The 20,250-nt window shown below is 38.0% G+C and overlaps 1 protein-coding gene across 1 annotated transcript in view; it reads right to left on the minus strand.

Annotated features, from left to right (window-relative positions):
* TMEM245 (transmembrane protein 245) overlaps positions 1–20,250 on the minus strand; it is a 76,130-nt gene that overhangs the window by 13,089 nt on the left and 42,791 nt on the right. The window contains exons 13-14 of the mRNA XM_014880506.2: positions 18,404–18,526; positions 14,377–14,522 (exon numbers count right to left, since the gene is read on the minus strand). Of these exons, the coding sequence (XP_014735992.2) occupies positions 14,377–14,522; positions 18,404–18,526 (269 nt within the window). The remainder of the gene's footprint in view (positions 1–14,376; positions 14,523–18,403; positions 18,527–20,250) is intronic.

Here is a 20,250-nt window from a genome sequence, read left to right on the forward strand (position 1 = left end):
TCAGACATTCAAAAAAATTTGGCAAGGAGGCAAGAAAAACCCCAAAACCAAGGCCACAGTAACAATGCTAAATGTGAGTTTGCATTAAAAATTCAAGATACTTTCATACTTAAGCTACTCAAAATTCTTAATTTTCTGCATTTTTTGTGACATTTAACTCATGTCTGCTCTGAGGATATCACAGGAGCATAATGTCTTTCTAAGAAGAATCTGTGCAATAATCTTCAAGCAAATCATCTTATCCAAAAGGAACTGTGGCACAAATACATCACAGTTGTCAAAAACATTTTCTAACAGTCCTTGAGTATCTCCTTATTTCTTCCAAAAAGATTTTTTCTATACTGTAGTAAAATTAACAAGGTCTTAACAATTTCTCTATGTATACACCAAAATTACATTTCAGTGTACAAGAGGTGAGACAGGCCTAGCTTGAGTAAGGTACCTGAAGTACCAACTTCACTTGAAATTAAAATACCCATCTACAATCAGTCATTTTAGATTTTCCCAGAGATACTACAATAGAAGGGAAGACAGTCCTATTATGGTAACCAAAAGAGAGACAGCAACCCAGGAGAAAAAAACGTTTAAGGCTTGTCCATAAAACAAGTTGCTTTCTTAGTCTCAGCTCAAGGACTCAGCAGTCCTTGAGATGCACTGGTAGAACAACAGAAAAATTAGTCTAGGACTAACAGATAGTCCTGGTCTGATGTCATTCTGCAAGCTGACACATAATGTATTTCAATGGCCAAACAGTGCATACCTCTGCTAGACTGCAGAACAATACAGCATCCCTCTGGCTCCTTGCTTCTAACATTCACAACTAATACACTGAGAGGAGAAGCCATCACACAGTGCTGGGGAGTTGGGAAGTGCCAGTGGTCATGCAGGAAGTGAGAGGAGCTGCACCTAATCTCATCCTCCCCCTCAGGTTGTGTCTGCCTCAACTGAAGTCACAAAATATCAAAATAAAGGCACAGGGGATACTACTTGGTGGCAGGTGTGGACCACAAAAACCTTAATGTCGCTGAAAACTCATATCTGTTACTTTCTGTCACAAAAACTAAAAATTGCATCTTAAAAGTCTGGAAATTCATATGTATTTTGCTTTATGGCTAAGGCAGTAAAAAAAATTCTGAAAACACTAACCAGAATTTTATTAGCAGTTTGCTCCAGCTACTCTGCAGCTGAGATATCAGACCTTAAAGGTGATGTGGGTGTGCTTGTGCCATGCTGCATGTACTACCACCAGTAAAATGCGTATCTTCCTGGTAATTATAACAGTAAGAAAGTTTCATCTCTTACTACATTCTTGGCACAAATAAAGCTTCCTTTTATATACAAGAGCAATAGTATGACTCAGAAATCAGAAAATCCAGTTGCTGCTCACGTCTTGCTTTGGCACTGTAACTGGATGAACCACTTTACCTGCAAGAGCTGTCATCTGCAAATGTGTAATTTATGAGCACTTCATGCCAATTTGGCATAAGGCATACTCAGACATACATATTCCATTTTACTGAGCTTTGAAAAGCAAGTAAAATTAAAAAAAAAAAAACAACAAAACAAGAGGACATGGCTCATGCTTCATATTACTCAGATTAAAAATGAGGAAATGTCTGTGAAATGCTTCTGCACAGCTTTTTTTTGGTAAAAGTTCCTTCTACTAAGTTCTGTCCCTAAGCTGGGGAATTTGCTTGTAGACTCCACAAGGGAAAGGGCCACCTTTTCAGGTCTTTTTGGATTTTTTTTTTCCTCTTTTACTAACTGGCCATAAAAAGTCTAGAGCTTCCCTTTTATTACTGCTATAGTTCATATCTAATGTATGTCCACCTGAATTCAGGTTCACTTCACAGAGCCTGCAGGTAAAGTCTGTTCACTGTTATCGACACAATGAGATTTCAAAATTTTCAACCTAATGCTGCAGCAATCCCAGCTGAAAAGAGCCCTTCAGCTCAGATCATGGATTTTTTGACCTTGGAGTTAATTTGATTTTCTAGATCTCTCTGTTCCCAGAGCACTGGAGGAAAGAAGAGCATATGGACTGAAATAATGAGAATTTGAATTACCAGAAAGATTAGAGTAAGCATATCATAAGTTCAGAAGAGGGATTTTTTTTGGTTATTATACTAAATTTACATAAACAGGCATATGAAGCCTGGCTTGTGAATGGGTGAAAGAGTAAAAACTAGACAAAAGTGATATTTATCTTTGAAAAGTTTGCAAGAAATAGTATTTCTCTCAATTCCTTACAAAACACCTTGCAATTCATACAATAGTTTACAATCAAATTAAAATGCAAGCTTGGTAATGGAAACACCCTCAGCCAAAAATACTGTTAGAATAAGACAATTTCACTCTTTTGTCATCTTTCTCACACCACTGATGTTTGGTATTTTCCAATATTCTCTAAGCAGACACTTAGACTTAGACAAAGGGTTGTATTATATCTTTGTTGTAAACCTTGCTGTACAGAGAACTAATTCAAAATCTTGCTTTAAGAGACCTCAGCTATTCAGTTCCTTTTGAGAACACAACCATCACATTTTAAAACAGAGTTCAAAGTATAAGTCAAATGCATTCAAAACTTCAGAGCACAGTTTCACAATTTATCTTGAGATCAGGTTAGCTCTGAAGTGTCCTAGGGTAGGAGTCCTTCCATTCCCCTGTTCCAAAGATTCACTTCAGTCCCAGGTGACCCCTCCTCTGTCTACCTGCCAGCACAGTCTTCATTATGTACCATGACACTTTCTACAATGATTTCAGTTTTTTCATTTTTACAATGAATTCATAATAATGGCTACATGACGGGTTTTAACAAAATAGCTCAGGTCTCCACTCCCCAGTCAACTCATAAGCAGTGGCCTAAATAGTCACATTCCCACCAGGAAAGAAGCCAGTACACTCCTGGCTGGAGAGCAAGAACACATCAGTGCTATCTTACCCCAGCTGAAATTAACACTCACTATCACAATAACTTCAAACCAAAGAGCTCTTGGTGGTGTGTGAAGAACTTTCTTCACACCACCAAGATCTGTTGCAAAAGACAAGTTGCCAGTGACAGCTATTACCTTTAAAAAAACCAAAGTATTCTCCTTCTATAAATGATCCTCCAAACTTCAAGTGATCACCAGGTGAACATTGACTGACTCAAAGTAGTCCTTCTGAAAAAAACTCTTAAGCTGGTCTCTGTCTTTAAGGGTTCTGTTCTTTTAGAGATAAAAAATGACCCTCTTTATATTTCAGTTTCAAATTTAACATGAAAGTAAGCTAAGTGCAGCAAGATAGATTCCAGCTATGAATAAAGCAGAAGTGGCAGGAAGTGTTTCTTGACAGATCATCTCAGGAGCAATATAAATATGCAAAGTACTTTCAGAGATGACTCCATGACAAGATTTCAGCAGTTTTGCTGCTGAAATTAATTTCTCCTCATGAATGATACAACTGAACATAAACAGCTCCAACAGATGCAGGCTAGTAATGACACTAATCAGATAAAGTGATACAGTCTTCTATCAAAGCATCATTCCTCCAGATGGTATAACTGATGCAAATATTCCATACACCTCCCAAGGCAGGACAAGGCTCCAACGACTTTATCAAAACATCATTAAAGAATGGCAACCAGTCTGAAGGACACAGTGGCACAGGGACTTTCTTCCCTAACAGATTAATGCGTACATTCTGTGAAAAATAACAATTAACTTGTAAGATATTCTACATCTGATTATCTCTTTAAAATGCCTTTGTATTTGCAACCATTTTTTAATTACTGCTTTGGCCTGTAATTGTAAGCTTACAGCTGTTCTTCTGAGAAGCACATTTGAAAGGACCAGTTATTTTTGAATCACCTATTTCTAATATTTCCAGATTTTTATCACGAGTAGATGATGTTTACTAAGTGCAATACCACACTGGTATTAAAACTGATCTTGGAACATAACATCTAAAAAGGCAAACTTGTTCAGACCAAAGATCTGTCTAGCCAGGATTCCATCTCCAGTAGAATCCAGAAGCAGATGCTAAGGGAACAAAAGAAACAAACAAATCTCTTCAACAATCCCTGCTCAGCATTCTTCCAAGCCCTACTTCCACCTCAGGGGATATTATGGACCTCATGCATACTTTCTGTTAATTAATCTTCAATTAATATCTCTTCTTAGTCTTCCTGTTCAACCCTGCAACCTGGTGCAACTTGAGTGTTCTTTTGCAAGATTTTACCCATGCCCTACTGCTTACTGCTGCATGAACCAACATATTTTTGGAAGTGCTTGGTCGCTTTCTGGTGACGCCAAGATTTTATCCTAGAAGAGACCATAGGCAATCCAGCTCAGTCATCCTTTTTCCACTGGTACTGATTTTAAAAACTTCCGTTGTGTAACATCCTTTTTTACAGACTGAAGAGTCCTAACGAGCTCAGTCATTCCTCACAGAGAAACTAATGCATGCCTTCATTTCTCTAACCAGTCTTGTTGCACTCCTAGCTTTTTCAGATGCAGGAGCCAGAATGGCACAGAGTAATTCAGGGTCTAGGAAAATCATAGTTTCATATAATGGAAGTACTATTCTGTGTTTCTGTTGTCTAGGTCTGTGTTAACAAAAAACAGGTTTGATATGCCTGGCAGATGTTTTTTAAGTATCACCAAGCACTGAGCTAGCCTGTGTACCAGAAAATATAGCTCCCAAGTGATAACAGTCAGCACAGCAGTAATCAGTTTATGTGTGAAGTTAGGACTGGCTCTCCCCCACATGCATCACTTTCATCTACACTCCATTTCATGAGTCATTTTACTTCCCAGATACTGCTGTCTTCTAATCAAGTTTGTCTACAATCCTGCTGCATCCATGACTTCACTGGGAAACCTGTTCCAGCATCTCACCACTCTCACAGTAAAGAATTTATTCCTTCTATCTAATTCAAACCTACCCTCTTCCTGTATAAAGACAATACCCCTTATCCTAGAAAGTCTCAGGGAAGTGATACAATATAAAGCCTGTATTAAATTTTGGTAGAACCACAGTAGACAGATATAAATTAATAAGTTAATACTTATTAAGGGTCTTACTTGCCCACACTTCAAAAAACATGAGGAATGACGCTTCCTTCTGTGAAAACTCCACTGATTCTTTGCAACTAAATCATATTCACCAGGTACTGTTATGTCCTTTAGTTCCTACTAAGCTTTACAGCACCAATACCCATCCAGCTTACAAGTTTATACTTCCTGGGTTTCCTGGAACCTTTTTTTTTCTTTTGCCCTTGAGATTTCTACAGTGAGTTATCATCAGTCACTCCCAACAATTTGCTATTGCTCATTTAATCTGGTTTTTTCTAGAAGATCTTCTATTGTCACTGTAATTTCTGAGAGACTCTGCTGTAGCTCATCCATAAGAAAGGTTTTACAATGTGACTTCCTCCACTTACCTTCACAGCATCAATTTACCTCCCCTCTGCAACAACCTGCAACCAGCCTTGTGGTCACTGAGTACCCCTTGAGATCCCTCAGGCCTCTGACTACTTGTTGCTCCTGCCACATGTGAAAAATTATACTTTGGTTGCATAACGTTTTGTGGAGCTTTGAATAAATGAACCCAACTCAGCACCACCCTCATGCTGTAGACCTATTTCTGTCTCCTGAAGTTTATGATCCTTTCATTTATTGAGCGTAAACTTCAGCTTTCAAGAGGATAGTTTCTCATTTCCATGGCTTTTAATATTCTGCTGTTCAGATATGCCCTCTCTTCCCTTCAGCCTCACTCAGTTGTTAGCATGCACTAGCATTAATATTTATTGCTCTCCACATCACTTGTAAGGACGTAAATTCTTTAAGATTCATACTTTAGCTTGAGGAGTTCATGAAGAGAGCAACAGCTGGTTTGAGTCAATACTGCTTGAGATCCATTGCAGTCTTATATTAAGAAACTCCTCAACAGTTGAGATTATTCCTATTATAAAATTATGAAACACAAGCATAAAGAAGGGAGCATTTTCATTGCTTATGTTGGTGGAAACAATAAACAATGGATTGACCTTATAACTCGAAAGAGTGAAAAGCTGAAGTCCTGATGTTACATCTTTGAAATATCAGGAAATCCTGAAGTTTTATGTAAGACTTCATGCTGTCTTCTTATACTACAACAGATCTGTATTTTAGACAGCAGAAATCTAACCAAGGTTGTAATAACATATACTGCAACATTAAATCACACATAAATAATTACCAGATATGCAAGCATAGAACCTTGTAACATCGTACTAGAAGTAATTCTAACATTATACTTTTGGACTTAGAAATACCTAACGGAACATCTTTTCCCTATTTATTTAATCAAGTCTTTCAGCAATCTTTTTCTTTCCATCCTTTCCAGTTAGCCTGCCTTAGAAGAAAAAAAAAAAACTAACTGGTTGATCTAAATTCTGGATGTAACTTAAGCATCATTCTCTTTACTGGTACAGTTTATGTCATTACCAATTAACCTTTCATTCAAATAGGTTTTGACATATAAATAACTTTTGAAAAGCTGGTGCTGTGGTAAAGAAAAGAAGTGTATATATATAAAAGCCTAAGTGCAGCACATAATTAAGGGACTAGTATTTAAGATGCAGTGTAGTTACATTATTCTTAAAGACTGCAGGGAAATCTGCTTGTATGTTTAAATGTGCTCCCACTCACACATGCACTAACTCACATCATCCACATGTTTACAGATATTTTCAGACTTAAAAAACACTGGACAGCCAGAGAATTATGCACTAGAAATATGCACTAAGATGAACTGCTGTTAGAACATACAGAATGTGCCATCTGGAATGTGAAAGAAGTCAATGGCAAAATATCAGCACTGTCTCTCATAAAGCAAGGAGTCCTCAGTAGCCTCTCAATGTGTTGGATACAAACCTGCAGGGCAGAGAGAACAGAACTGTCTATTTCAGCATCAAGTTATACACTTGGATAATCCTGTGAATTAGGGGTAGTAAACTGTAAAATTCAGATTAAATTTACAGATTGTGACATGCTTCACCAAAATTATGTGTATAATAATGAACATTTTTTCATAGTTTCAGGTAAATTTTGGAGTAAAGATTAAGTAAATTATAATTAAATAAATTATTTTCTGAAATGTTCTTTGAAGATCTGTTTTTCTTTGAATAACTGATTGAAATTGAAATCATGTACATAAAGCAATACACAGACAGCTTTTTTGTTTAAGGACAAATATTTTCTATATAAAAGGAAGTACAGGTAAAGAGAAATCCTAGGGTTTTCTTTTTGCAAATATGAGAATATTTGAGACCAAGAAAGTGGTGTGAGCAAGTCATGTGTTTATTGCTACTAAAATAGGCAGCTTAAAAATACTACTATCTACCCCACTAAGATAATCAGGTTACGGTTACTGTCAGTTTGGTTCAACATAAGTACTGAAACAATGTGGCATCTCTTATAGATTTACAGACCACATTCTACTCTTTTTTCCAATAACTCATCTGAAGCTTTCCTTTCTTCAATATAATTAAAAACAAAATGTGTCTGGTATTCCCAGTTTTAGACTAGGCAATTATTTTATTAGAGAATCATAAAATCATTTAGGTTGGAAAAGACCTTTCAAGATCATCAAGTCCAACCTCTGACCCATCACCACCTTGTAACCACATTACTAAATAGCATGTCTGGTTGTTTCTTAAATAGTTCTAGGAACAGTGATTTTACCACCTCCCTGGACAGTCCACTCCAATACTTGACAACCTTCCTGTGAAGAAATTCTTCCTAATGTCCAACTGGAATCTTCCCTGGCGCTGCTTGAGGCCATTTCCTTGAGGCCTTGGAGAAGAGGCTGACCCCCACCTGGCTACACCCTCCTTTCAGGTGGTTGTAGAGAATGATAAAGTTCGCTCCTGAGTCTCCTCTTTGCCTGGCTGAACACCCCAGCTCCCTCAGCAGCTCATGGGACTTGTGCTCCAGAGCCTTGCCCAGCTCCACTGCCCTTCTCTGGGCTTGCTGCAGCACCTCCATGTCCTTCCTGAACTGAGGGGCCCAGAACTGGACACAGCACTCGACGTGTGGCCTCAGCAGTGACGAATACAGGGGACAATCCCTGCCCTGCTCCCACTGCCCACACTACTGCTGATATAAGCCAGGATGCCATTGGCTTCATGATTAAGACAGAATCATTAAGACAATTGTTCAATTCTATTCCCATCTCATAATGTACACCTTAAGTAAAGCTTGAAAAATTTCATTGAGGTCCTATTGAATGCATTCCTGTGACAAAAGATTTCAGCAAGAAGTAACTCCTGCTACTAAAAAAACATTCACTGCATGCAAAAATTCTGTTAAAACATAATCAGTTAACAGTTATCTTCGAAAAATTAATCTGGAAGAAGTTATTAATGTTGCAGTAAAATAAACATGATCACACATTTTGCTTTTTCTAAGCATTAGCTTAACATGCTGGAAGATTATTGTTTTCTGTGGGAATTGTATCATTGTCTCATTTTCTCCATAATCACTGCCAGGATACTACAGCAAACCAATTAGATGTTTAAACAGCTGAGATTTTTGTTTGTTTGCATGCTAGCTCTTTACAGATCTCTTTAGATGTTAATAAATAAAAGTTGAAATTTCATTAAGAACTTATTTCATCCATCAAGACGCTAGATATTTTTTTCTCATCAAATCTTTCTTTTGACTTTCCAGCCAATTTCAGTTAAGGATAAAAATTTTCTCTTCAGAAATTTTTAGTATTTCAAGTAACTTTTTTATAACCAATGAAACATCTGATCAAATTTGATGTGCGCACGGCAAATGAAGAAAATGAAGCAAATAATGATAATCCTTCTCAAATTGAAAACAAACAGTACTCATCTTCCTGGCATTACAGAACAAACTTCCACTAACACATGTTTCAAGGCATCATTCAAAACACTGATCTGGGTTTAAGACCATTTCACAACGTTAATTAGGCCTCACCAAAACTGAAAGCTGCAGTAACTTTAAGCCACAGCCATACCCGTGTGCATGCACTCATGTGAAAGTATCGCACACACTAAATTGCACTGAGGCCGTGAGAACATGCAACTTAGTAATGTGCAATATCTCCACCAGAGCAAGCAGAATGGGAGCTTCAGGGAAGAAGGGTATGGTGCATTCAGGAAGAGAACGACATGCTGCTCAGGGAAAGGAAAATGGTTCAGGCAAAGGTGTGCATGCTACTACTTGGAAACCTGTGATTTGGAGAATTACTGCTTCATCCATTCAGGACAAAAACAAAACAAAAAAATACCAGACAAGAACACCTCCTCCCTATGTCAGGGGTAAAGAACATCATTTTCCTACTTAAGCAGTAAAGTGGGTGACTCATGAACCAACTTTATTTTACAGAACCCTTCTGAACAAAGCAAATCTCACACTGTTATGGGCAGATGATTACCCTCAATCTTCAAATTATTACATTATTAATTATAGTTACAATAAAAAATTTCACTATTATTGAGAATTAAAATTATCTAAATACAGTAAACTGGTCCAAGTGGTCCTCATGTTTCTAAAGCAAGTCATCTTCCTAAACCTGAGTGATGCCTAAAGAATTCCTGCAGCTCAACCTACTCTGGCATAAGCCTTCTGTCATGCCCCTCCCTCTTTCCCTTTCTTTGTTGCTATGGCTGACTTTAAGTGGTTTCAGTGAAAGTAAATCATGTATTTACTATATTCACAGGGAACTAACCACCACTCAGTAAAGGGAGACTCTCACACATGACGAAACATTACCTTTGTAATAGACCACCTTTTTGTCCTGATACCCACTTATGCAATACGGAAAATAGGCCCAAAAGAACAAACGAAAGCAAAACAAACAAACAAAAAAAAGACAGAAATGTGGAGGGATGAAATGCAAAGGACAAATGAAGAATATATCAAGAAGAAAAAAAGAGTAATGAAATGTGGCCCCACTAGGAAAGTCAGAATCAGACTGAGAAAGACCTGAGACTGCAAACCAAAGAAAAAGGAAAACAGATAAACCAATTGGGCTTGAAGGACCAAAACTGTTAAGAGAACAGAAGCTCTTTTACTACTGAGGCACTAGCAGTATTTGGGATTATTATAACTTTCCTAAATTTTTACTTCCCACCTCATTTATAGGCAATGGCACATGAAATTCCAGCATGGAATTTCAAATCAGTTGGTTGATTTGAAAGAGAACCAGTACTTCATATATCAGTCAGAAACCCCTGTGGTCACATATGCCATCGCTAGTCATCTTCCTCCCAGGTTTTTTTACTGTGTTTTAGGGAATCATCACATAACTACTGATTTTTCTTCTTCCCTGTGGACTAAATGCTGCCTTCCACATAATGCAAACAATGAGGAGAAGCAAATGCAATATATGACAACAAAGCACACACAAGTGTTTAGTCTAAAACCATAAAAGCATTTTCATGATGAAAGTTACTCAAAATTGGAAAAACTGGTTTATGAGCAATTTGCAAATCTATGTTTGTTCCATAGTCCAAACACTGCCAGTTCCCATCTGGAGGGCTGCTTGGAGACAGGCAGCACTGCTTGTGAGAGCTGGGAAAACTCAGTCAAAAGCAGGAATTTGGGGTAAAGGCAAATGTCCAGCTTACAGTCACATTCACAACATGGGAAAATGCCAAACTAGCAGCAAAGCATCATCACTTAGGTTGCCATTTGCCTTCCAGTCCCAGTAGAGAACTAGGAAAGAGTTCTTTTGCTGACTGTCAAGGGCTGCATGGCCCCTTCTTTCCCACTGCCCCTCATGAAAAGGTGCCATCTCTTCAGCACAGAGGCCTCAAGGATTGGGGAGAGGAGGACCTTCCTTCCATCAAGCTACTGCCTTCCCCACGTGGCAAGGGACATTCCCATCAGTTATCCTGCCATCCCCAGATGGGAAGGGACACCCATAACCACCCAGAAGGTGACTCTCCCACCATCACCCAAGCCCTCACTCCTGACCATTACCAGCAACAGCCCCATCACTGCCCTGAGTGACATCACCACCAGCAGCATCCCCAGAGATGGAATTTGTCCTGCTGAGCCACAGCAGTGCTCCTACAGTCATCCCCGTCTGCTGCCCATGCTCACCAAAGATATTACTGTGGGAGGCTGCCATGAGCCTTGCTGAAGTCAGAGCAAGTGGCAGTCACTGCTGTCCCCTGGTCCCACTGGGACAGTCACCTCCTCAAAGCAAGGCTCATGCTTTTCCCAGCACAACTTGTTCTTGGTGGATCTGTGCTGGCTGGTGCCTCCAAGTGATCTTCTGTCTTGCATGGCTCTGCCTTTGTACCACTTGGTTTGCCAAACAAGCTCTTGGCTCAGGTACAGCATGATGCTCTTGTGAAATCCCTGCTCGATCCCACCACCTGATACATCTGCTGGCATTTTGCTTCTCTGGCATCCTGGATGAATAAATTTCCTATCAAAGGCCAGAAGGGCAATTCATCCCATGGTCTACAGCAGGAAGTTCTTGGATTACACTCAGCATCTTCAAAACTCCTATAGTATCTCCACAGCTGCATCTATTTATTCCCACTACTCAAGTTAAAATTTATAATCTGTGGTATTTTGACAGAAACAGTGAGACTCAACACTGGGCTCAAAGCAGCCTGGAAAGCTGCTCTTACCCCTGTACAGCTCATAAATCTATTTGTGTGAACAGAGAACTGCCACTGCATTTGCAAACTCATCATCAAAGGAGTTAGAAAAGTATTTATAAAATTTATAACTATTTATAGTCCATAAAATAAAAAAAATTAAAAAAAACCAGCAGAGTTCTGATGAGAGAAACTGAAATGGGAAAAGGTCTTTGTTTAAGAGCTTGCTGGATAACATCTTCAAATTAAGGGATTTCTTGAGCTACAGAAACGAGTTGCCAATTGCCCTCCTCTTTCCCCCTTGCTCTTTTCCTCTGAAATAAATGGCAAAACATGCAAGGGAACAGACTTCCTTAGTTACATCCAAGTTTCCTAATGCTTTTCACAAACACATTTTAAGTAAAAGAGCACAGAAGTGACTGACAACATGGAGGATGATTATTTTTATGTCATTTGGTTCATGAACAACAGAAACATTTGGTCTATCCCTTGCCAGATGGATCCCTGCCCTCTAGACAGGACTAGTTAGATGCTGTCTTAGCTTTGTGCATGTGGTATGTCCTGCTGAACAGTGGTGGGAGCTGGAACACAGCTGGTGACTTTTGAGATTTATTAACCTAATCTTTCTGATCAACTTGAAAGCATGGATATTTTGAGGGTGAGTTCATATTGTGTAATGCTGTCATAGTCTAATGATGAAAGCAGCTACAGATGTCTCATTATTTGACAATTCCTAACACAAATGGAGCCTCTTCCGTCCTACCATCAAGCACTAACATCCATTTTTTGCATGCCATTTACAGATGAGGTGAAGAAGCCATTTTTATGTTCCTACCCCTGCAGCAACAATTCACCTCCAAAAAGAAAGAACAGTTGCTACTTTGGGACAAAAGAAAGGGCTTGAAGTAGCAATTTTTTTTTCATATGGCAACATATTGGGCATGCATAAATTTATGAGAAATTGTTACTACATGCACCATATTTACATATTGAAGATCACAGTAAGTTTTGAGTGGAATGCAAACTAACTGAGCATCATTAGGATAAATCTTAGGTACCTGAAAATTTCAGAAGAATCATTCCAAAGAATTCAAATCAGGCAGCAAGTACAGGCTACTCCAATCAAATATGAGTGACTGAGTCAGGCTACCTTAGTGAATACACAGACCGAGATCCCTTGTGTATGACAAGTTGCTTCCCATTCCACATTCTCTAGACACTGTTTTTTTCTCATCATATTTATAGTTACTGATACATGCTGACTCTTTCCTACTCATTTTCCTGTGGCTTCTCTAAAATGATTTTCTTTCTTTCTTTCCTCCATTCCAATTCTGAGAAATACCTTGGGTCACCTGTGTCACATACTTGCAAACTTGTAACTGCATTTAATACAATCCTCCTCACATAGCATCATGCCCAAACAAACCATATCATACGTTTTCACACTGTTCCCCTCTACAATGGGCTAAATTTGAGAACAATCTGTGAGACAACTACCAGTTTCTAAATCCACTCACACTATTCAGAAAAGATAGAACTGAGATACTAACCATGTGATCAATGAAAACTCAATACCAGTCACTCAAGAGAAAGGCTATTAACTTTTTGGCAGGATTCCAAATCTGTTGCTTTCTACCTGAATTGCCCCTTCATTTCAAATGACTACAGCAGTTAGCATTCTTGTTCAAGATCCTACACCACATAATTTAACCTTGCCACTGTTAAAATGGCCAACATTTAGTAATGAGTTTGGAAGGCAGCTTTAATACCTCCTCAGTTTACAGCCTACTCATATATTGTATGTATGCATAACATGACACAGAAAACAGTGGTGTAAGAGGTAATGGCTATACAGAATTCAGCATGAAATCTGTTCACTTTGCCCAGAGCATCAACTTTTTTTAAAAATCACACTTAATGCCTTAAATGCCTTACTTAAAATCTAGTTTATTACATTACCAGCATGTTAGCGTTTCAAGCTGCTAACAGGTGAAAGCTGATGATTTCATTCATCTGTGATGAGTAAACTTTACTGCACCACCCCAAAAATAGCTTTACTGTGAAATCTTTGTGAACCATATTTAAAAACATTTTAAAATTCTCCTTTAACTACTGAAGTAGTTTAGAGCCAACACAGGAAAATGGTGACTAAGAATGAAATACTGTGGATGCACTCTGTAGGTGCAGCACAGTAGAGTTCCAAGTGTGATAAGGAAAGCATTCCCCCGGTGTTCCCTTTGATATAACTTGGTTTACAGAGATCATGAACTAGATTTCTTTCAGGTAAAACTGAACTGGAAAATATACTCCAGAAGCATATCTAATATGTTCCAGGTACAAATGGATACTTATTTTCCAATATTAGACAAATACTTCAAACTAAATAATTCTGAAATGTGTACAGCACTGATGTCAAGTCCTCCATTTCTACTGTTTTGCTGCATGCATCTGCTTGTACTGAGCTGCACCAGCTCCTGCTGCCAAGACAACTGCAAACACTGCTTCCTGATGAGTTCGGGATGTCATGGGTGTAGCAGTTTTACAAAACACCGGTATTCATGACAGCACAGACCTCTCAAAAATTTTTAGCCAAGTCCAATCAAATTGCTTTATTAACAATCAAAGGGGAAAAAAATCATCAATACTAGGTTCTTAAAATCTTTTTTGCAACTCATCTTTGAAATACAAGCTGTTGCAATTGTTATTTGCAGCTGAACATCAAATTTAAAGAAGAATTTTCAACAAAGGGCAAGAAATCAGCGAAATACCTTATTGCTTCCTCCACAGATTGGCCAACTATATTTGAGGACGGACCTGGCTGAGACAAAGGTGTCAGGCTTATCACCCATTTTACTGGCTTGTAATACTCATCACTGGAGCTCAACAGGTAGAACAGCGTGGTCAGAAAAATCACCTGCAAAACAAATTGAAGTTTTAAATTACAAGGTAATAAATACTTCACTGAATTAGAGTATGCAGCTATGCTTCAGATCTTGAATTTTACTGGAAAGGAACAAGATACTCTTCCACAAGCCTGGATTCAGAAAAACAGAGCTGAAAGAATTATTTTCTCCTCTGCTCCAAAAAGGACTTAACATTTACAGCTAGACATTATAAAACTTCTGCCTCTGTTCAGACACTTTCTAAAGTCGCATCTAGACCAAACAACTAGAATGCTGATCAAAATTCAAGTTGTGGGGCTCTTTGGTTCTTTTATAGCATGTTTAACAGATCAAAAAATTGCTGAATAGTTACATCTCTTCTCAAAACAAGCAAACAAAACTGCCAAATAAATTTGGGCTGTCTCAAGAGTCATTATGCAGCTGGGTATCAGATATAAATTACATAAAAATTCACAACCATAAATTTTATGTTAAGCTGGCAATCCTAAGTGAATATTCCTCCTGTGATTTTGATGATGAGTCTCAGCAGAAGTGATGGCAGTTCCACTGTTGCAGTTAAAAGACAAAAAATTATAATCAGATTGGATTAGCTTCCTCTATGATGCAGTCAACTATGTTTCTTTTTTTTTCCTGTTAGCAGGCTCAGCAACTTATTGGATTAGAATAAATCACAGAACTGTGTCCATCTTGAAACAGAATACCTCAAAGAAGAAAAATCCATTCTATATGCTCCAAATGTAAGCTATGGCTTATATCTGCTTCATGTACAAGACTCACATTTTTTCTTTCCTCCCAAGATTAGAAAGAATTCTTTCACTTTCCTTGTTTCCAACCTACTTGTATTCTAGAATAAACCACAACTTAATCTTTTTTTATGAGCCAAACAGCCTGACCTCCATAAGTCTCTTACTTTCAAGAATTTTATCCAGTTTGCAGAAATCGCATGCTCTTTTCCTTTACTCCCTCTGAAGATGCTCAGAAAACAAAATGCAGACATCATTACAATATTTCATTACCAATCTCAAAATGACATCTGTCTCTGTTCCTAACTTTCTTTATACTTAGTAAAATGCTACTACCATTTTCCCCCTATCCTGCCCTCCCAGACTTTAATTTGAGAGTCACATTCAACTACTGACCTATAATGACCCCTGTCCAAACTGTCATATATTAGTTTATGCTATATTCCATCTCCCCAGGTGTTTAGCTTCTCCCTTGGGAGATAAACCAATCTAGCTAATAAAACAATTCATTATATTAGCAGATTTTAATAGCATGCTGTTAACATTCATTTTGAGTTTCAAAAAATAATAACAATAATTAAGCCTTGCTTTAATTGGAAATAGTCTAGTGCCAGTAGCAGCATCAGTTATGTTTTGTTACACTTTCAAGTAAGAGAATCTTAAAACTTAAATCACATTTTAACATCCTTTGTAATTCTGCCATTATGATTATTTTTCTTCCTTCATGGGCTCTGCCATTTCTAAGGTACTATAACATCTCCTGATTTCACTAGAAAATTCTATACTGAAGCAGGCACTCAGATGATGTTGCATCTTCCTTCCACTGAGCTCAGCCTACAGATCCTTCTGCACGTGCAGTTTTCAACACAGAGAGCAGCATATTGCTCTAAGCACAGTAAGTATAGTATCTGCTTATCCTGACTGTTCTTCCCAGTGTTTACAGAAGAAACTTGCTTTCTTAAGCAGACACAGGACAGACATACCCACCTGAAGGGTAAAAGCCAAAGCGATGGCTGGGAATGAACAGCAGTGGAATAAAATGGTGTTAAGCTGAACTACAAGACAGGAAAACGTACAAACCCTACTCAATTTCTGCTAAAAGAAGATGGATGTAACCACAGCACCATACAAAATGAATAGAATTTTGGAATACTTGCCTTTTAGGAAATCAATGTATTTCTTTTAGTACAATAGGTGTAGAAATGCAAAAAGAAGCTGTAGTCACAGAATATAATAATGTATTATCCACTGGCTTGCAGACTCCTCCAACAAGTAGAACAACCTCAATACTACATTCAGCAGCAAATGGTATGTACAATCTCGGACCATCTGGAGGCTAAAAGCTTTCAGACCTCTTTTACAGGATATCTGAGATACCTAAATTGTTTCCTAAGCAACAATTCAAGATCCTGCCAATGACTATGAGGAAGAATTTACCAAAGACAAAACAATAAGACCTTCCCATAGTTAAATAACTGGTGGATTACTATTTCATGCTGTAGAATTTGTACTGTAGCTGAAAACATTAAATACTCTAAGTTGAGGAGGGATAGACTGAATTCAAAGAGAAAACTCTGGGTAAACACTCTCTACCAAAATGATAATTCAGCATTTCCACAGGTATCAAGAAACACACAATCTAATTACATGTGTATCAGGTCCACTGATTCAGTAAATATTTTTGTATCTGCTTTTCATACTCAATTTTCTGCTGAAAAGCTTCAGGGTTTTTGTGAGCTGGGAGTTTTTTTGCTTGTTTTAGGTTTTCTGGTTGTTTGTTTAGCTGTGTGTTTAACAGCCTCCAAAATCTGCACATTCCCTGCAGGTCTGTAGATGCCCATCAGCCAAATGGAGCTTCTTCTCTTCCAATCTTTGTAACAGAATATAAGCAGTGTGAGTGAGTGTGTGCACGTGAGTATACATATATGCATAACTATACACCCACACAAAGGCATATACATACATCTATGTGCATATGTGTGCAGACAAATCTTGTATTCAGAAGTGAAATACAAGTCACACTTCTGTAACTAAGGATCCGTTTTCAAAAGTCTGTTGAACAGAGTCTTACTGGATCATGGATGGATGTGCTACACAAACTGACAGTCCTACTTAATATTTTGATAGAGGGTGAATTTTTCAAAATAGAGGTTTTGAACACAGTGTCTATTATTTCCATGCTTTAAAGAACAAATTTTTAAACCTAAAATAAAATTCAGGTATTTTAATTTCAATTCAAGATGACTAAAACTGGACTGAAATGTAGTCAGCAGAAAAGCTATCCACTTTGAGCATTATCTCGTTGGAAAACTTAAATTAGTTTGTGCCACCTCAAACTAGTAAAAACTTTTCTGTAGCAAGTAGGAAACCTGAAAAATGAAAAAAAAGAAGTACAGTTCAAGCACCTAATCTTTAAAAGAATTCCAACACAGCAAGATCCCAACTACCTTTGCTAAACCAGCTGACTGCACAGTGCCCCAGCAAGAGGCAGGACCCTGCTGGCACAGAGAACATCAGGATCATGCATCACAGCAACGGCATGCAAAGAACTTGATATAAGTCATTAGGCATCTAAAGATAAATTTTGTATCTGAGCCTTAGTGCCTTGAAATCATTGGCAATTAATTTTCAAGCCTGCTATTTTTGTATACTAGCTTTTTGGACACATTGTTAAATGTGCCATCTTGGGCAAAGTTGGGGACTAAGGAAGAAATAAAACACTCTCATGCAATCATTTTTTTCACGGACAATAACTACAGGACAAAATTGGTGATTTCCCAGCAAAATTTGATTCCATCTCCTGAAAGCAATGGCTTGTAGAGGGATATGCTTATGCAGACATGCCAAAAGATTTCAACAGTTACGCAGGATATTACAAGCTACAGCTTAGTACCTTCAAGGCCTGAAAAACAAATTTTCCACTAATACAACGACAGGAAGACTTACTACCTCCTAATTTTTTCCTCCGTCTAGAATGCCCCCAAACAGATAGTGAATTTGCAAAATCTTAAAGAATTTTGGTATTAGGTAAGTCTAGAAGATGTTTTTCAATACTTTAGGCTTGAGTTTTCAGTTTGAGTTGTGACAATACATGCAATTAGGTTACTTCAGTAAAATGGACCATGTAAAATCAATGACATACTACTTACCACTGAAAGCACAAAATTGAGAAGAGCTGTCCCACTGTGGAAGAGGATTGTCACTAATGCTGTAACTGTAGTAAACAAGAGGCTCACATTGCGACTCATCACTATCCACAGAGACTCCAGGATCTGAAAAAGGAGGGAGAAGACCTGAGTTAGACATTGGATGCTACTAGCAAGGACAGAGAATTGCTTGCTGTGTGATTCAGCTCCATCACACTATACAAAGATGACTTAAAAAAAAATCATCTTCCCTCACTCGTACACTACAGCAGGTTCTATGAAGTGAAAATGTCCACTTTACCAAAGGTAAGTTTCTAGGTAGCCGATTATAAGGTTTTGAAATTTTTCTCTCAGTATTCAAAATTATTTCATTATGTAAAATTGCAAAAAAACTAGTGGTGACACTTGTTTATTGTGATTAACATTGCTGTCAAGTAGATCTTGTCTTGAGAGAAAATATTCACCTTTTCAAAAGCAGAAATGTTAAGACACAAAGAACAAGGAGTAACATCACTAGGTAAAAATAAATCTGACATTCCAAAGCAAATAATAAAATTACTACTTCAATGTGTTGCTAAAAGCTTTCATGGTAATGAAATGCATGCTTTTAAAAGTATTTGCAGTGAAATGCAGAAGTTGTGATTTAGAGGGCTACATCAGTTAGTCAAGTAATTATTAAAAATAAATGAAACAATATTAGATAATCTATTTAAATTTGTACTGGCTTGGGGAACTGATTGCTTATGGTTACATAAGGAATACAGTAAAAATGTATAAGCCAAAGTGATTCTAACATACAAAAGAAGCGAGATCACAAGCAAATGCTCTTTCAGACTAACTAATGTAAGTGGAAAAAACCGTAAAAGCTCTGACACGAAAGCCCTTCAGGTTCAAAGCTGTAAGGGAAGACTTCAAAACTAGCAACTGTTAGTCTTGGTTCAACAAATAGCAATTAGACTGAATTAAAACACAATCAACCAACCAAAACCACCATGAAACAAAGAAATCCCTTCCTCAGTAGTCAGCATTTGTAAAGCAGACAAAGGCGTGTAAGCCATGTGATTACCTGCCCTTTAGAAGTGAATGAATCATATTAAACATAGTTTATTAAGCATGATCTTGAGAGGGAATAAGTGCCAGGGGAAATGGCAGGGAATTACAACACAGAAAGACCTACTAAGTTCATGCTTTCTACAATTTAATGGGAATTATGAATGTTAAAGCTCACCTTTTGTACAGATTTTATTAGTGTCTCTTGAGAACTCAAGCGAGGTTAGAAGTGGACACTGCTGAAAAATGTTCTCCCACTGGTACCTGTCCCTTTGCTTCTTCCACAGACTATGAATTCATTGTGGGGGTGCAGCAGTGTTACAAATTCATACAGCCCCAAGTAACATTATCATATGCACATTATGTTATGAGGACTGTGGACACAGAGGACAGTGAATTCTGAGGGAATGGTTTGTAGCTAAAGCAGAGGCCTTCCAGGTGGTATTCAGGAAGGATAGTGCTATTGTTGCTAACAGCAAGCCTTAAGTTGTATGCAAGGTTCCCCTCCCAGATACTTAAGCTTGTTGCTAGAACTTGGTGTGTGAATAGGAGCTTCTGTGCTAGAGGACTTCTGTTATTCTGTGGAGTTTAATCACAGAACAGCAGCAAAGGCCTTGAAAATAGTGACATGGGTTGAAAACAAAGGCCCTGGAAACACTAGCAGTGCTTTGAGCAAGAAGGCATTGAAGATGGACAACTTTCTGAGCTAGGAAGATTGCTTTTCCTTCAAGAAAATGAGGTAGGAACTAAGAATTGGAGGAAAAAAACATCACAGGCTAACAAGAGGACAAGACACCTGT

This window comes from Sturnus vulgaris, chromosome 1 (assembly GCF_052056855.1).
Source record: "Sturnus vulgaris isolate bStuVul1 chromosome 1, bStuVul1.hap1, whole genome shotgun sequence".
NCBI lineage: Eukaryota > Metazoa > Chordata > Aves > Passeriformes > Sturnidae > Sturnus > Sturnus vulgaris.